The 18,748-nt window shown below is 40.6% G+C and overlaps 2 protein-coding genes across 2 annotated transcripts in view; one reads left to right on the top strand and one right to left on the bottom strand.

The window, feature by feature from the left end:
• Nucleotides 1–8,194, top strand: part of LOC101157577 (collectin-12) — a 40,442-nt gene extending 32,248 nt beyond the window's left edge. The window contains exons 4-10 of the mRNA XM_004081128.5: nucleotides 1,993–2,079; nucleotides 2,169–3,212; nucleotides 3,292–3,798; nucleotides 6,505–6,641; nucleotides 6,736–6,845; nucleotides 7,236–7,381; nucleotides 7,472–8,194. Coding sequence (XP_004081176.1) covers nucleotides 1,993–2,079; nucleotides 2,169–3,212; nucleotides 3,292–3,798; nucleotides 6,505–6,641; nucleotides 6,736–6,845; nucleotides 7,236–7,381; nucleotides 7,472–7,491 — 2,051 coding nt within the window. The 3' untranslated portion in view covers nucleotides 7,492–8,194. The remainder of the gene's footprint in view (nucleotides 1–1,992; nucleotides 2,080–2,168; nucleotides 3,213–3,291; nucleotides 3,799–6,504; nucleotides 6,642–6,735; nucleotides 6,846–7,235; nucleotides 7,382–7,471) is intronic.
• Nucleotides 8,195–8,263: 69 nt separating this feature from the next.
• hacd1 (3-hydroxyacyl-CoA dehydratase 1) lies at nucleotides 8,264–17,373 on the bottom strand. Its single transcript, XM_023949951.2, has 7 exons — nucleotides 17,134–17,373; nucleotides 13,615–13,732; nucleotides 13,526–13,544; nucleotides 13,312–13,400; nucleotides 13,071–13,192; nucleotides 11,332–11,510; nucleotides 8,264–9,385 (listed from the first exon to the last, which is right to left on the bottom strand). Exons 1-7 carry the CDS (start codon nucleotides 17,250–17,252, stop codon nucleotides 9,303–9,305), a joined length of 729 nt encoding a protein of 242 aa, XP_023805719.1. The 5' UTR covers nucleotides 17,253–17,373; the 3' UTR covers nucleotides 8,264–9,302.
• Between the last annotated feature and the right edge of the window lie 1,375 nt (nucleotides 17,374–18,748).

Raw genomic sequence — 18,748 nt, 5'->3', positions numbered from 1 at the left:
CCTGTTCCCCAGAGCTCTTGCCAGTGTCCTCCAGATATAACCCCAGCATCAGTGTTTGTCTCTGACCACCCAGTCCATCTTTTAGGAATTCATGTTTCATTCTCCCCGTCTTTCAGATTCCATTTCTGTCTGTATATTTACCTTAACCTCAGTCACAAACTAAATCTGGTGTATTTATTACTTGTCAATAAGACATATAGATGCAGATTTTATAGCATCTGGGCGAGTTTTCTTTTGATCCTTTCACATGTAATATGTGTAATTACATGCAGCTCTTTCATTTCTTGAAGTCAAACTCCAATAATCTTTTAATGTATTATAAAAGCGTTCCAAGTGGTCTTTTAATTATAATTTTGCAGTTTTTAGCCTAAATTTAAAAAACTGTTGTTTCCTAGGTCACAGTTTCTGCAGAGCTGCAGGAGTTTGTTAAAAATTCACCTCTGAGTTGTGCTTGGGACTGTTGGTACAGAGCAACCCCACTCGCCCTTCCCCTTGCCGTTGCTGAGAGATCTTTGTTTACGCGTTCTGTAAGATAGCAAGCTTACTGCCTCTCACAATCCCAACATAACATTGCCGGTGCAACAAAAATGGTAAATAATGTTGGAGCTATCCAGCCAAACAGCTTTGACCCGAATACCAGCTCAGGCGAGGAAAACAGACTACATAGATCTAGTCCAGGGGTCGGCAACCTTTACCACTCAAAAAGCCATTTGGATCAGTTTCCCACAGAAATGAAGCCACAGGGAGCCGCAACACTGGTTTTGGCAATATATATCGGCATAGTTCATTTGGCCGTACTTGTGTTGATTCAAAATGCTATCAGGATATTTATTTAAGTATTTATTTTAATTTTTTATTGAGCCTGATGTTTCCTTTGATCTTTTGTCAATTTTAGACAACCTTGAAAAGACTTTTCCGTCTGTCAAACACCCAGATTTAAGATGAGTAAGATGATGAAAACAAATTTGCTTTAATGCAGACTCCTTTCTTTTTTTTCTTTTCTTTAAATCCAGTAAACCCAATAAAGTAAATTAATTTCATGGATGACAACTATTTTTTATTAAGAAGCAGCTATTAGTTTTGGAATCACAAGCGGTGAGTCTAAGCACCGCCCCCGCCTCTCTTCCTGTTCACATCCTCTGCAGCTCCAAGTTGTTTTCCCCAGCGTGCAAAACCCCCTATAACGGGTTCTACACAGACAGCGTAGCATACGGTCATCATAGCAGACAGTTGACAGGATAGTGGGGGCGCCCTAACGCAAATTTAATTAATTTTACTTTTTTTGGGGGCGCTCATGTGCCCCCTGCGAGATCGCCACTGGCTGTCTTTTTAGAAGAACTTTCCATCCCATAACAGACCCTGGTCGTCTGGTCGTCATCTTAGAACATGACAGTTATTTTACAAAATCACATAGAGCCGCAGCACAAGGATGAAACAGCCGCATCCGGCTCCGGAGCCGCAGGTTGCCGACCCCTGATCTAGTCGTTTACAAGTGGATGCATTAGAACGGAGCAGAGGAGGGAGCTTATGACCCGTTCAGCGTATTTTCTACGTCACAAATACGATCTTTTTCAAATGGCTGGATAGCTCCAGTATTGATCGCCATTTTTTATGCACTGCTGCTGTTAGATTGGGTTTGTGAGAGGCTGTAACTTAGTGGGAGAGAATGTAAACAAAGGGGTGATGGGAAATGAAGGAAGGCTTACTCTACTCCATCCGTCCCGCCCACAAATTTCTGTAGAACTCGTGCTGCTCTGCAGAAACTTTGTTCTAAAAAACACAGGTTTTTGATTTGGGCTGAAAAAAAAAACAGCACTGGGAACACTTTTACAATAGATCAAAAAATCATCTGAGTGGGACTTTAAGCAGTGTCAGAAAACCGACAAAGGAACAAGTTTAAATAAGCAAAAACAAAGTTGTCATTAGAATGGTCTTTAACCTGCTACATTATAAATGTGATTTCCTCTACTTTCTGCTGTGTTTTCTTTGCAGTTGTGCAAAAAGTCGACACTGTTTCTGAAGGTATCGCCACCAATGGAGGAAAAATAATTGCTGTTGAAAGCGATTTAAAAAAGCTAGGTAAAGGTTCATGTCCATTCAAAAGGTAAACGCTGCTGGAAAATACCTTTTTTTATAGGGATTTAATGTTCAAATTTTCATCTTTTTAGATGATCAAACAGGGGAAAAGTCAGAAAACACAACTACAGAGATCCAGGTTTTTAAGAGAAACATCTGGGCTGTTCAGAGGCAGCTGTCTGATGTGGAGAAACGCATCGACAGCGATCAAGTTAAGCTGAATCAGCTGCAGAACGTTGGCTCAGACATCCAGAGCAGCCAGGGTTCCATTCAAGGACTACTAAACAGCAACACAGCAGCACTGCACTCTGTAAACAACACCCTGCAGTCTTATGGCAGTGTCATCAAGGGTCTGCAGGAGGACACAGCAAGGCTGCAGCGGGAGCTCCAACAGCAGGTCAAATTCCAAAGCCAGGCACTGTTCAGCATCAGCAACCTTAATTTCACTCAGGCCCAACAGAGAGGCCTCCTCACCTCTCTGCAGCGTTCACTGGATGACACCAGCATTGCTATCCAGAGAATGCATAACGACTTCCACAGCCTGGAGCAGACGGCCCGACAGGCACACGCTGATGCTGACTGGCTTCGGAGCAAGGTGGAAAACCTGCAAGTCATGGCCAACAACGTCTCAACTTTGACTAAAGCCAACAATGACAGCTTGGAGGATGTGGGGGCACAGCTTGCCATCATGGCAAGCCAGCTGCAGAACACCAGCAGCATAGCAGATATCCATGATCAGACCCTGAGGGAAATCATGGAGCACCAGAGGGACTTCAACAACCTCACATCTGCAAAGTTTGACCAGCTGGAAGTGAGGCTGGATGAGTCAGAGCAGAGCATAGACCGTGTGACTGGCAACATCAGCTTCACCACACAGCTTCTGGGGTCCATCAACCTGAACCTCAATGACCTGCGCACTTGTTCGGAGACAGTCGGGCGCCACTCTGACTTACTGCAGAACCTCAACAGCAGCGTTATGGACGTGAGGACAGATGCTGCCAGTCTCAAGTCTCAGCAGGAAGAGCTGGCATCAAGGCTAGACAAGGAGGTCACCAGCCTTTCCATGGTCATGGAAGAGATGAAGCTGGTTGATACCAAGCACTCGCAACTAATAACCAACTTTACTATTTTACAAGGTAAGGAAACAGATCATAGATCAGCTCAATACTTACCTAAAAACATCACTATTTATTGGTCAATTCATTATTGTTTCAGGCCCACCTGGTCCCAGAGGGTCAAGAGGGGATAGAGGACCTCAAGGACCACCTGGTCAGACAGGTTCAAAGGGAGAGAAGGGAGAAAAGGGAGCTCCAGGAATAAGAGGACCAAGAGGAGAACAGGGTAGTCCAGGAACGCCAGGAATTCCAGGGTTGAGAGGCCTGCCTGGTGTACCAGGTAGCCCTGGATCAAAGGGCCCTCGAGGGTCAGGAGGCAGGGCTGGACCTCCAGGAACTAAAGGAGAGCCAGGCTCCGCTGGTCTGCCCGGAAGAGATGGGCTGCCTGGTCCAATCGGGCCTCAGGGGCCACCAGGTATTCGTGGTCCAACTGGACCACCTGGAGAACAAGGACCAAGAGGACTGCCAGGCCCAGTGGGGTCCCCTGGTGCAGCAGGACCACCGGGACCACCTGGACAACCAGGACTTCCAATTCATGCTCCAGGACTTCCATTTGAACCTGTGTCTCTCCAGGACGATGTAATGGCTCCCACACTGTGGGCACCAGGTACAATTAATTTAGAAAGTTCTTTTGGGTGACGTTTTAAAGTATTGAAAAATTTGAATTGAGAAGAACCAACTTAACTTTGTCGCAAACCTTTCAGAGAGAATCAGGCTGAACTGCTTGATGAAGGACATTCAATGCAACACAACCCTGATCTTACCACCTTGTGTGTTTTCCAACTATCTGTTCCCCATTTGTCCAGCAAATGATCAGGATCCAGGAATTCAAGGTTCTATCATGCGAGCACACCTAATCGAGGTAAATAGTATCAGACTAGGCAGGGATAGCTGGAAAGAGACAGTGGCTTTGAGACCTGAAGACGTCGAGGTTCCCTTTTGGAGTGACATAATTAATCCATCAGAAGAAGAGCACTGATGGATCCATTCCTGATCATTGAGAGAAGGGACAGGGATCATGCAGGTAAAAGGATGTTGAGATTGGAGCCACCAGGAAAAAGCCAGAGTAAGAGGAGGTTCATGGATGAGTGAAGGAGGAGATGAGGGTGGCTGGTGTGAGTGAGGAGAGAGGGTTAGATAGAGGCTGGTGATTTGCTAAAGAGAGGGGCCAAAAGACAAATATGACTTCATTCTTTTTTTAATGGGACAAAGCTTGTTTGTTTACGACTTTTGCTTGAATCAAAATTTAATTAAGCAGGTATTTCCAAACAGCATTCAGGACTATGATAAAGATGATAGTTTTCCAAGTGAGATGCTGGTCGTGGTGCAGTCAATGTCTGATTAGAAGATGATAGAGATGGCTTCCGCTTTGTGTCCTTGGCCAAGACATGAGCCCTCATTACTCCTGGTAAATATAGGTTAGTGCCAGTGTTAAGCTACTTACACACTTAATATTTGAATCTGCATTTAACCCATGGTGTTAACACCGGACAAGCAGAGAGGAGTGTTTTCCTTTTTTCTTTTTCTACTGTTTACTAGCGCATGTCCGCCACTTAAAGTTGGAAGAGGCTTGGTGCGAATGTCAAAGCGGTGCAAATGTCGCGATTTGGGCACCGAACAGAAACAGTTCAGCTCATTGCTCAGTCCTTGTGATGATGTATATGCATTAAACGTCAAGCAAGGAAAGTGCCCTTGGTTTATGAGAGGTAATCAGGCTTGTCCCGTAGTCTGGGTTCACCAAAACAATCAGCTACACTCTGAGTTTGGTGAGTTTTGCCGTGTCGCTCGCAAATTGGTCAGAGTTTGACCTGGTTTAACTGGCAATACACATTCAGTGGCCCCACTGTATGTAGAACCCAAAAGTTGTCATAAAAACTTGCATGGCTATGCATCAATGTAAGAGTTTTGAAGGCAAAAGCCCAAAAGGCTTTACATAGACCTTTCTTTGGAAGTGGCTGCTTGAACAGACTCTGCTGAGGGCAGTGTGTTTGTGGGGGGGAGAGAATGGGACTGTCACTCTAAAGCACTTTGGCCTTTCAAGGAAGGTAGAAAAGCATTGTACAAGAAAACACAATTTACTAATTACCAGATTGCAAACGCAGCACAAGCAAGTCCTGGCATTACCACTGAAATGCAACATTTCTAAGATGATTTGGATTTTTTCCTTCTTAAAGAACATATTCTGCGTTTTTGTAGTCTTTATGTTCACTTTGTCCCATTGGGGGTCAAGAAGGACAAATCCAGGACCACACAGAAGCAAACAAACCAATCACTTTGGTCAATGTAGGATCACTGATAGACCTAGCATGCAGGTTTTTGGGGGAGGGCGCTGAGGTTTATTGAGAAAACCCACAATGTCATTAACACAGACAGACCTCAGCTGAGATTTGAACCTGGAATCTTTCCTAAAACAATTTTTGTTTCTTCATGATGATCATAGTTGAAGCCACAAGCTTTCTGTCCCATGAAGCCGTGCATTCACTTTTTCCAGAAGCCTATAGACTCACTTTTTGTAGCTCAAGTACTTAAGATTAACAAAGGAATAACTAAACAAACACAAAACCTGATTTTTTGTTTTGGAGGATAATTTGTCAATTTTAACAGTCTATGCTTCTTAATCTGCTTAAAGACCCACTTTTATCATCTTTTGATCGTTCCCAGTGGTTTTTTTAAAATTATGATTAGAAAAAGTGTCAGACAGTGTCTGCATCGCGGCAGTAGTTTATTAGAAAATTCGCCTCAGAGTTCGCAATGAGCAACCCCGCCCCCTTTTTCACACTGTTGCTTAAGATCTAGGAGCAGAGCTTGTGACCAGCTTGTAACCAGTGTATTTTCTTTGTCACACATAAAATCTTTTTCATATTACATTTTATCTACTCCTTATTCACAACAATTTGAATAAAATCCAATTTTCTTGATTTATGTCCTCCATCATCAGAAAAAGGCCACAGGACGATGTTAAAAAACAGGAATTTCATCTGTCTTTAAGTTTCCAATCACACTTCAACAGATTTAAAAACGAGTTTACAATCAAATGTTTTTTTTCTGATCTTTAGGTGAAAATTTACAATTGGCTTCCTTAAAAAAGTAACTTTTTTCTTTTATGTTTAAGGGACCAAAGCTATTTTTTTCCCCAAAATTTATGATGTCTTTAAGTAAATCAATAGTTCAACTTTTTCCATATTTCCAAATGGCTGTAGTTTTGGGAAATTCAGTCATTTAAGACAATTAAGCTTTAAAATTTTAACACAGATTCATGACCTTTAATCACAAATTATAGGATAAATCTAACAATTAACATAATGTGTTCCAGGGTGTCCTGCCGAGTGGATGAACTACAGAAACATGTGCTACTATTTCTCCAAAGATATGCTCAGCTTTGATGATGCAAAAGCAGCGTGTCAGTCAAAATCTGCATCTTTAGCGATCATCAATGACTTGGAGGAACAGGTGACATGCAGTTTAGTCATTATCTAAAAAAACCAACCCCTCTCTGAAGTATGGAGTCCAGGTTGTGATTTACTGTTCTTCTGTCCTCCCCAAGAAATGGTTGAAGAAGCGAACGCTTGGAAAAGGTTATTTCTGGATGGCTCTGACAGACAGGGAGGAGGAGAACGTGTGGCGCTGGCTGGACGGGACTGAGCCGGCTTTTACGTTAGTATTAAATCACCATGTCCTCTTCCTGTGATGACTTTTTCTACTAATACCATACGCAGATGTCTGATTACAGTGACCTGTGAGCAGAACTGATCTCCGCAAATCCAGTGTCCAGTTCAACCAGCATGAACACTTTTTGTCCAATCACAACTGCTCACTTTTTTAGAGCACCGAGAAGGCTTTTAGGCAAAGATTAAAGCTTAAAAAACCAGACAATTGAAAGGAAAGGCAGCATTAAATAAGTTAAGCTCAGAGATGCCATTACTCATGAAGGAGTTTTTAATGGAAAATTCCTGCTGCCTTTTTATTTTTTGCTTTACTATGTTTGGCTGTAAATGAAGGGGCTGTAACTGTGATGTGTGATTGCCCCCTGCTGTCTACCCACAGAAACTGGAAACCCGGGCAACCTGACAATTGGGGCCACAGCCACGAAGCAGGAGAGGACTGTGCTGGCCTCATCCACGAAGGCTTGTGGAACGATTTCTTCTGTGAAGATCACATTAGCTACATCTGTGAGAAGCAAACAGAGACCTGTACGTTTGAGGCTGTTTCACTCCGGCACAGTTTTTAATGATTTTTTACTGATCAGTGATTCAAAAGTCGTTTGCTTTTCTTTACAACAGCAAGACCTACTGGACCATGAGTGAGGCGCTGACAGTGGGCCAACAGCGAGCAGCTAGACTTCACCCATGCCGCCTTTCAGGACTGATATGGACAGTCCTTACGGAGAGAGCAAAGGGACATTTTTGGAAATTTCATTTTTTTTTCCAAAGTGAAGTCAGTTCATCAACACCAGGAAGTGCAATACAGCAGCTCATCCAAAGACCAATATGTTACATTACAAAATCACCAATTGAATTAAAATTTATATATATATATATATTTTTTTTGGTAACATTTTATAAAACTGTACTCCAACTGAATATTTGAATGTATATTTCACTATGCAAAATCTGTAGGGTATCTTAACTGTTGCAGAGCCGAATTGACCTGCGGTTCCTTTTTGTATGTAATTAAAGGTGCAGAATGAGGCACAAATAGATGTTGCTGACATGCAGTCTTTAAGAAAACTCTCATCCAGCCTCATGAATGTATAAAACAGGATTCATGTATGCATACGTAGGAGTAAGTTACCCATAATCTTAGGAAAATGTCACTGTCAACTTGTGTTTTGGTCAAAACCTTTATGCTTTAATACTTTTGTTAATTTTCAGTTTTACAAACATTAACTTGTTCTTGAATTTTATTTTTCTGAGCTTTCCTACAACGTAGATAATCGTCTGCACTCAGGTTTAAATTAAACAAATGAAGGAAAAATTCAAAATAAAATTCATAAAACCCACAAAGCTCTTGTATTTGCTGTATTATATCTGTATTTACATGTAAACAAACACATCCCTTTTCACCACAAAGTGTTCCTTGGTGTTGTAGCATTGTGTTTATTCACTTTGCACAAAAAGTATTTTCACATTTTTCCTTTTTTTCCCTTAAAAATAACTTTCTTGCTGCATTAAGCTTTTTTCCCCCCTTTTTTTTTTGTCTTCATTTGTAACCGAATAAAACCCATCAACTCTTTCTGATAACATAAGCAGTTCATTAACCAACATTTCCATTCAATCTTTCACATCCTGCTTTCCTGCTTTGGGTCAACTCCAATCGCAGTCGCACTTTCAGCTGCACAGAAGATTGAAAAGATCTCACAATAGCACCTTTAGTCGGAGGAAGTAGCGCTCTGTCAGCGAGGACACCAGATTCTTAGCATTAAAACACAAGACAGAGTGAAGACAATGCGCTAACAATTAGTCGTCTAAACCGGCCAACAGAAAACATTTCTGCAAAAACTAGAATCAACTTAAGATGGGCTTTTCTGAATGAATGGAACAGTAAACATTGAAACATTAAAGAAGACAGGAGCTGAGCCAAGCTAAGTGTTAAGTTAAAGCTGTGCTGGCTCCACATGATTACAGCATGTGCACCATTTAAGAAATCGAATCAGCCACTCATTTCACATTGCATCTTTAACAAATAGATAAAACAAACATACACAAAAGCAGCAACACATTGTCTAAACGTAGATTTATTGTGAGGTATGATAGAACCGAGTGAAATTATTTTTGAAACCTTATTTTTTGTGCAGCCAAACTGACTTTTTGTTGAGAAAAACATATTAGAGTGGTGAATTTTCTTTTCGGTTTTGGGATGGCTCCGGGCTGGATGGGTAAAAGACTCCTCTCAAACTCCAGCAACATTTGGACTGTAAACAAATGTCTTGCAAATTTTTATGTCAGAATCAGCTTTATATAGCTGAGGGAATCCCACGTTTTTGTCTTTTCTATTCATCAGCTATGGATCTCGTACGACAGACTGTCAGCTGCTCATCAGGGTCGAGGTGGAGCGGAGGTGAGGGTGACGTGGAGGCAGGCTGGCTCAAACAAAGCGTTAGGTGGATCTCATTTAGTCATCCTTCTCCACGATGACTTCGCCGTGAAGCACTCTCCTCCTCTGCCGCAGCATGTGGAAGTAAAGCTGGGGAAACACTGCGAGAAGCACAAAAATCCACGAGAAGTTTAGGGGGAAAAAAGTTACATTGATCTGTTTGAAAAACACAAAATTTAAGCTTACGTTACAGCAGTAGTAATTCTGCTATTAGAATCAAATTTATGTTTAGTTTTTACAGATTGAGTTTAACAAAATGCCTCAAAAAGCAATGCCGTTAATCACAAAAGTTTATCATTTTGCACAAAACACGATTTTGTTTTGTAAACCAATGACTCGGTCCAGTTCTCATATACAGTCAATGGTGCAGAGAGAGGTAATGTTGGAAAGCAAACATGCATTGCTCCAAAAGCTGTCAATGTTGTCCATTTTTGTTCAGATTTACTAGCAGCACAGATGCTGCTCGTCTGCAGGTTGATGATCTGTAACAGTGTTCGTCTGCTTTACGTCATTTTCATCCACACAATCAGTTGAAAGTATTGACATAGTTTCGACTGACAGTGGTATGCCTTTCTAACATTGTTAGTTTTCTTTTTGTTGCCATATTTAAAACACAAAACTGAAGATACATTGTCCAACGAGGCTCATGAGGGTTTGGTACCACCATGTGTTCAATGGCTGCTTTTACGCAGACAGAGGCGGTTGTAAGGAAACAAGAAATATTGCAACTTGATAAATCTTTCTAAAAAAAAAATTGTTCATCTGATTGTTGATGCACAGCCTGAAGGAGCAGGCTGCATCTTAATCTTAAGCTAAACAAAGTGATCCAAAGATCCAGCTCTGTTCTAGGCTGCAACCAGGAAGGCAGGAGACCAAATAGTTCTGGCGAACTTAACTTTGGACCAAAGTCCCAATCACTGCAGGGCCCCCAATCTTCCCTGGAGACCTGCTCCAGTCACTGACTGTTTTTCCAGTCTGTTTTCCATCAGGCTCCAAATTGAGGGCTGATTTGGGCCATTTCTTATGCTACGTTCACATGAATCTCTGCCCCTTTTCAGGCTTCTGCATTCAAAATTCTTGCATTTACATTTGGCTATTCAAGGTTTTAGGTCAGTTTTTTGGGCTCTAAAAGCTTAACTTTGACCAATTAGGGACTCTGATTTGATAGTGACGTATGGGTAGAGTCCTTTTTCATTCATGGAAGTGCCAACCGTTTGAAAATTCTTGCCGGTTGCTGCCTCGCTGGCATTCTATGACGCCAAGTCTTTAGACACATTAGAATAGACCTGTGAAGATTTGCTTTGCTTCAACACCAAGCGTTTTCCAACTGTAGGCACATGCACTAGTTTTGGGTAATGACAGTCCAGTGTGAACACCATATGTTAAAACAAAATTCTCAGTGTGTACGTAGCATTGGACACACCATACAAGCCTAAAACGTGCTTTTGAATAAACATTTGATTGGAATTGGTCACTTGAAAGCGCTTTTGCCGAGGCCGGTGTGAGCACAGCATTACTGTAATATATTACTTTATCTATGTTTATAGTTGTTTAAATCATTCTGATCGTCTAGTCCAGTATATCCTACTTATATTATTTATCTTTTTCTATATTTTTGGCATGTGTTGTTTATTCTTTAGTGGTTTCAACAAAGCAGTTTTCCAACAAAAGGCGCTAAAAAGGTTCTCTTAGCTCATGTTGAGGTGTAAAAAAATATAATTAGATAGTTCAAAAAGGTTTGACCAGAGGTGTATGTCAGGTTTCCTCCATCCCATTCCAGCTGACAACCAAACCATTCCAATCTAGGCCCAGCTATTGTTTTACACAAAGGAATCACAGACCCTTCCAAAAAAGTAGAGAACATAACACTTCATACTTGGGGCATAATTTTCAGATATAGATGAGATGGTTCCTATAACTTTTGTGTTTATCGATCTTATCCTAACAGCTAACTTACTCCCTTTAAAGTGAGTAAGGTGAGTTTTACAACTAAAATTAGTTTGGAGTAGTTCTAAAACAGTAGGTTCAAGACAAACGGTCTCCTTACGTGGGATGTAGGACAGCATAACGATGATGAGGCAGTAGTAGTAGTCGAACGACACGTTATACTTGTTGGGGAGCCTCATGGAGTACATCCCCGATCTGCGTACGAACGGCAGGGCAGCATAAATGCTGAGCAGCTCTCCTATGACTCCCAGTGGGTACAAGACAATGAAGAAGTTGTATCTGCAGGGGAAAAAAGCAAGAAAAAAAACAAAACAAAACAGAGAATGCTCTAAAATCAAAGCAGAAAAATTAACAGAAAACCACAAGCAACCATAGAGGTGTAAGATGATGCAGTCAACATAAACTACTTCTCTTCTGCTCTGTGCAAAAATAACTAAAATGGCCACAATTTATAGAAAAATAATAAGAGCACACTGTGAAAATTTAAGTGCGAGTTTCTACTTATATGGGTATTTAGGTAATTATTTAATTTAGAGCAAAAGCTAGTATATTTCGACATCAAGGCCTTTTCATAAATGCTGTTCTTCCATATTTGGATTGGATATGCTTCCCACATTGGTCCACTAAGATGGTGAGCTTACGTCTTTAATCACCAAGTGACACAAGAAAGTCTTTTGTAGGAAAATCCCTGTTTTGTTTTAGAAAAATGTCTCAATAGAAGTTCATTAGAGAAAAATCCGTTTTTGTAGGATTGTATCACAACTTAAACCGGAAGCTATAAAAACAGGCTACAACACTAGTGATGGGTGGTGACTAATGCTTGGAACAGAGAGCCGAAGGTTGGCAACATGCTGTAATGGGCAAAGCTGCGGGATCAGCTGAGGCTTTAATTTAGGCCTCGGACAGCAATCGAGGAAACTACCTCCACCATCAAAGCTGTTTTTAGCAGAGCGGGTTTTCATTTTGGACACAGTCCGTCTTTTTATTTTTGTTGCAAATCAGCAGTCAGGCCTCCGTTTCCAGAGTATTAAGTCTAATGCTCTGAAATGCACTCAGTCCTCAGGTCTGCCGGAATCCGGCTTCAGTAGAGACTCCAGCGGCGGCTCGAGGGAGCGTCTCGGCGGATGTGGGAGAAATATTGAGCGGACATTCCATGACCAAAACAGATGGTCTTAAAAACAGGAGCAGCTGAACATGAGCCCCTCTCTGGGGGTACGGCGTCTCCTTCACCCTTTAAGACAGACGTTAAAAGTGGGGGGAGCAGGGAGAAGAGTGCCGCTCAGTGGCCAAGAATCTTGCCTGTAGACAAAAGGGTTGGCACGGAGCAGGATGGATTTAATAAAGAGGAAGAAAACCTCAGTTTTGGAGGTAATAAACATTTTGAAATGAATGCAGGATGCCAAATTATCAGAAAATACAGCTGATGTTCCACCCAGAGGGATCCTATGCAGCAAAAACAAACAAAAAAGCACGAGGACACAGAGAGTGCAGTTAAAATTTTCAAAAATACCTCTATGATTGTTGTGATTCCACATCAGCAGAATCAAAGACTAAGACGATTAACTCAGCCTCAGCACAACATCACCTGTTAGTTTATCCACAGGCAGATAATATCTGCTGAAGTGCTAATCAATAAACCCAAACATGCATGTCCTGTCAGTGCAAAGCAGCTGACACCTAATACACACCAGGCTGTGACGCTTCCGGGTGAGTAAACTGGTCTGGAGCCAGCAAGGGAACCGCGCCAGAGGTGAAATCATCAGATCAAGCCGACATGCTGCCTCTCTCTCACACACACAGTTATGAGGTTCATCACAGCCACGCTAACTGCAACTCCACCTGGCCCATTTGACGAAGTATGGCAGGTGGTTGAGCAGCTTGAATGTGTAGTAGGAATATCTGGTAATCTCTGTCACCGTCCACACGACCAAGAAAAGGATTACGCTTTCTTCATTCTGGATCTTTGGTAGAACATAACATTTTAAACTCCTTTTTTCTGAGATGTAAAAAAACTCAGGAAATTGAGATTTTATTTTCATGGGGGGGGGGGGGTGGGGGGGGGTGCACATGCAGTGATCACCTGTCTGATGCTACTGGCAACGAGCCAAACCATGAAAATCCTCGAACACACTTGAACCCCGGTGACAATGACAGAAGTCCTCACAATTCCTGCAGCAGAGATGGAGGGTGGTTAATCATCATCATTGACTATTATTTATGGCAGTGTGTTCAAATATGGACAAAAAAAAAAATATATATATATATATATATATATATATCAAATCACCACATACCAATGGCACAATGTCCCACCTAGAAGACAAATAACACGATAAGCAGGGCTCAGCTCGGTCAACACAGATTTCTTTTCCATTGGGCTTACCTCAACTAAAGCAAACGTCTGGAAAAACTTGAGTGTCCTTGCTATACTTCTGTACAGACCCTTGTGTGTGCCTTTTTTGATGTAGAAGCGCAGCATTGCCATGGCCAAAACCAGCCACCTACACAAAACATTGACAGAATAAAATTAAAAAAAAAAAAAAAATGAAGTCAACAATAAAAAATGACCAAATAAAAAAATCTGTAGGGAATTTCAACATATTCACTGTGACAAATAAATCTGGATTTAAAATGAAGAAAAAGACAAAAAGATTAAGTCGAAACCCTGTAACTTCAAGATTGAAGCGCATTCAAAAACTAAAGTAACCAAAGGCAGCATTTTAGACAATGAGGTGAGATTTCTGTCCCTAAAATGTGAAGCTGCATACAAACCGCCCTCGGCAATTGGTGTTCGAGCGACTGCTTTTCATAAAAAAAAGTCTACATAAACGGCTGTAAACCCGTATGCAAAAAGCTGGTTCATGAGTTCATAATGTGTTCTTGAACGTGCAACACGTACCCAGTGTGTACGTAGCATTAGACCCAACATGATGAGAAAAGAAACTATGAACTGCTCTCTGCATCTGTAGGTTAACTTCAGTTCATTTGCTGCTAAAAAATTTTTATTGTTCTTTATCTGAGAAGAGTCTTGCTCTTCAAAGATGAAAGGATAGGTTTTATTTTTTTTACAAACCAAGACACTAGGTCTAGAAGACTTTTAAAAAAAAACGTTCTTGTTCATTAGAGATGTCCAACTTCAACCTTTGAAAGCCACTGGCCCCTCCTGCAGAGTAGTTGGAACACTGTGCTTTTCAAGGACAATAGATTTTTGCTTTTCTTGTTCAAAAACTCGCCGACCAATGAATGGAGTTCTTGAGAAACCCATGATTCATAAGCAGAACGTATTTTGTCACGTCTTTTTTTTTAAGTTGAAAGAAAGTGAATGATTTCAATGAAGGACCAGATGTTTAAAAGGATACCAAAAACACAATGTTTAGCGAATATTCAAATCCAGTTAGTGATTTGATCCAAGTTCTCCAAGTAGTTACTGTGGATGATGGAGGCTTCCTCCGAGGTTAGTGATGCAGCATTTCTAAAAATAGGTTTATGTACTCCTGCCTCGAGTTTAAAAGACTCATCAGTGTCCAAGCATCAACAAAGTGCTTTTACTTAAAATACATGAATATGTAGAAGTTACAGTATATTGCCATTACATTTGTTTGTTTTCTGTTAACTTTTAGAAAGTGGCATGTTAGGGTTTTAAAAATATGGTTGGGGGGCTGTGGTTCACCAAGATGAGCAGCTAATTTCTTTGGTATAGGCTTTTTTGCAGTTTATAGGTTTGTGATGGCTGCAGTTACGGCCCACCTTGATGACAAACGAGCATGACAATTGTTGCCCAGTAAAACGGTTGTGCAACTTAGCATCTGACCTCCCCTTAAAATCAAACACAAGCATGTTTAAGATTTGTTAACTGGTGAATTTTTCTCCTCAAAGTCCATCAGTAGAGAAAAAAAAAGGATCTAATCAAAAATATTCTGGCATTTTCCTTGACCTCCTTTGCTCGTTTAACGCATTTTGTGCCAATGGTCACTTAATGCATAAATGACAACTAAATTAAAGAAATTAAAGTAATTAAGAAGCAACAGTTTAAAATAGGGTATAGAAATGCAAAAAAAAAAAGCATTTTCCTACTGATGATTCCTACTAATAGGATGTTGCATTAAAAAAAGGCTTTAGTGATCTTCTTTGCCATTCCCAACATGCATTTTAAGCAAACTTTTGCATTTATTGGTGCAGCAATTATTACGTTTGCCAAGAAAGGTTTTTCTGAAAAATGCTGACATTTCCATACAGAACAGTCATGGGAAAATGCTCCATTGCAGCTCAAATAACAAATCAGAAATTTATTACAGGTTTGATAATTGTGTCAAAGTTACAAGCAAAGTGTAACTAAACTAAGCAACAATCTGGATCTTGACCCTGTGATGCTCCTGCAACAGCTTCAGCATCAGAGTCAAAACAAGATTATTTGCCAGATTGGTCTGTCTGCTTAAAGCACAGATTGACATCAAAACAGCTTCATCATTAAACTAAAGCAAGCTATGCATAATTTTTACATCTGCAGTCTCAAACTGTTTTAACAAATCTGATCTCTCAAAGTTATTATAATAAAACAACACAGAAAAAAGTAATCGGGATAGACATTTGTAAAGAGCTTTGCACAGTGCAATGAAAATATTGTAAGGAATGATGTTAAGAATTGACATGTTTGATGGATTAAATGTATTTTGTATGCGTGTGCTGAATATAAAATGCATATATAATGATTGAAAGTAAATATAATGTGAGGAAAATGCATGGCATCGTCTCCCATTTTCCAATCTGTTTTATTGCTTGAAATAAACCAGTAATCCAAAAAGTATTAACATTTCTCAAATAGAAAGAAAATGTCCCAAAAAAATAAACAAACAAGAGGCTGCAAAAAAACACATATACAATTCATATTTCTCAATCATTTATAAAGACTTTGCATAAAAATGTTTGCTTTTAACATAAAAGAGGCCTTAAAGCTCAGTTAATGCTCAGATCTGCGTTGATGGATGTTTACATTCAAGTTTTTAGTGACTGAACTTTTTTCTTTCAGCTTTTCCCTTCAGGCGTTGCCAGCCAAAAGGAAAAAAAAAGTTAAAGGAAACGTTTGTATGAAACTTTTAAGATATAAGTGAGAAATGTATATATTGTTTTTAATTACTGAACTAAAAAGTGGAATTGGATGCTTCCAGATCACAACGCATCAATGTCACTCACTGATCATAAAAGTCTACAAGTTTTATTTAAAGCTTTAGGGAGTGTGCAAAAAACTGTTTAAATCACTTTTTGCATTTTATGTTGTTAGAAGGTCTCTGTTTTTTACTGGCAACAGCCACACAATGAAGGCTAAAGAACAAGGACTTAACTACTGTATGAAGTTTAATGTTAAGCCGTTATTCAACAAGTCAGCCAAATCTGTAAGATGGCATCTAAAAACACATCAACTACAGAGAAAATGCTTCTTTTTCAAATATTATTAGTTTCCATTTAATGACTTGTTGAAAAAAGGAAAATCTGCACATTGAGCAGTTCGAGTCCCAGACCTGAGCTCCAGTGTCAGCAGCGCCCCGGCTATACTTATCACTGCAACTGTCGGACGCACGGCGGGCCTTGACGCAGGCACCGTGCAGCCAGCCCTATTTGGACACGGCTTCAGCGCCAGCCTGTCACTTCAAACCGTTCATTCATTTCATAACCCTCCACCTAAACGGCCCCCCATTCTGTCAAAACCCGCGTTTTTAGGAGTCAACCGGCAGCCCGGGACCCCCAAACTGCGCCAGGCGCAGAAAGCTGAACAGGCACTTTCGGCTCCAGCCAGGAGCGCTCGCACAGTCCTATAAACAGCAACGCGCTTACAGTTTTTTAAGGAGCGGCGAACTTATCCGCCTTTCTTATTAATAGGCGACAGAGGCGGAATGGGGGCGCGTACCCGGCGGTCATGGCGATGTTGTAGAAGGTGAGCCATGCGGTGGTGAGGGCGCTCTTCGTTCTCTTCTTGTTGTTGTTTTCCTTCTCCTCAACCGTGCCGTCCTCCTCGCTGGACGCCATGGCACCGGGGGCAGGGTGGGGAAGTCAGGAAAGGGAGCCGACAGCTGAGGCTGGTGGGAAGGGGAGCAGAGGGGCCGACCATCTATTTAACTACCCCTCCTGCACCTCTCACTAGTGCGTAAAGTGCGTAGCCTTCCGGCAAGCCATGAACACCACAACTCAAAGGTTTGAGGTGGTTTTTATGTCATATTTTTTATAAAGAAGACCAAAGTGCACTTTTGTTCAGCCATGACCATCTCCAATGCTGTAATACATTGCTAAATACCATGCAAATTAAGTGATCACGCAGAAATGTATTTTAAAAGACAACATTTTAAAATATAATCCTCTGTAAACTCTGAAAAAAAACATTTAATCTAGAAAACCTAGAATAAAAAGTAACCATTTTCTTTACCATCATCAAATGGCATCATTTTTGTGTATTTCACAAAAATGCATTTATGCTACGTTTTCTTTTTTCTTGTTTTTTTTTAATTTCATTCTGCATGCAGTCTTTTTTCCCTCTGCTGTCAGTTACTATGGTGACAAACAAATTTCCCACGTGTGGGATCAATAAAGTATTTCTGATTCTGATTATTTGTACATTTATTCAAGTTGTTGTTTCCCTTTCGGCTTTTCCCATCAGGGGTCGCCACAGCGAACGATTTGAAAAAAAAAAAAAACAGTCTTAACCATCATTGCAACATGACCTTTCGAGGACAACTTAGAACATGCATTTTGCAGGAAATGCCATTTTTATCTAACATAAAAAATAAAAATTTTGTGTCATTTTAATCAGCCCCCCCCCCCCCCCCAAAAAAAAAAAAAAAAACAAACAAAAAAGCATCAGTGCAACAGTAAAAGAACAAAAAAACATCAGAAATGTGTTGGTCCACTTGGTATGTGCCACAAAATTTTCCTTTGTGGAAGAATGAATCTGGGTTCTTAGAGGTTACAAGATTTCCTAGAATGTTTATAGAGAACATGGGTTCTGATGTCAGAAAAGTAATAATAAAATCATAGCAGTTTTCCACAAGTCTTATTACATGTTTCTATTCTGTTTTTACAACTTTGTCAATTAAGAGTAACGTGTCCCCAATGCATCCAACTGTCTATTTTCCAAACTTGATTAATACCTTGCAGGGTTGCTGAAGCCCATCTCACAGTTATATCCTGGACAAGTCAACTGTCTGCTAAAGGGCAACATAACCACACAACACATACACTTGGAAACAAGGTAGAATCACCAAATGATTTCTTTGGACAGTAGAAGGAAGTCAGAGTGCTCGGCGAAAACCCAAACGTGCACAACGAACTCAGAAAGGAACCATCAGGGTTTTGAACCAGGACCTTCTTGCTGTGAGACAAGAGTGCTAACCACTACCCCACCATGTAACTTGGATCCCCAATCAATGTCTCCCCAAAATAAATATTTAATTTCTCACCCGGAAGTTATAATTTCCTATTTATCTTTTACCAGAACTGTAATTTACCTGTGCTCCCTGTTTTCCATTATT

This window comes from Oryzias latipes, chromosome 20 (assembly GCF_053564925.1).
Source record: "Oryzias latipes strain Hd-rR chromosome 20, Olatipes_Hd-rR_3.1".
In the NCBI taxonomy this organism is placed as follows: Eukaryota; Metazoa; Chordata; class Actinopteri; order Beloniformes; family Adrianichthyidae; genus Oryzias; species Oryzias latipes.
The sequence above is the reverse complement of the archived record's forward strand: the minus strand, read 5'-3'. Positions and strand labels throughout refer to the sequence as shown.

What these genes read in the sequence shown, in the direction of transcription:
- hacd1 (XM_023949951.2), bottom strand. Translation starts at nt 17,252, where the DNA reads ATGGCGTCCAGCGAGGAGGACGGCACGGTTGAGGAGAAGGAAAACAAC. An exon ending in AACATCGCCATGACCGCCGG is followed by an intron (nt 13,733 to 17,133) that starts GTACGCGCCCCC and finishes TGTTTTGTGTAG; the next exon opens with GTGGCTGGTTTTGGCCATGG. An exon ending in TATGCTGTCCTACATCCCAC is followed by an intron (nt 9,386 to 11,331) that starts GTAAGGAGACCG and finishes TGCTTCTCGCAG; the next exon opens with TGTTTCCCCAGCTTTACTTC.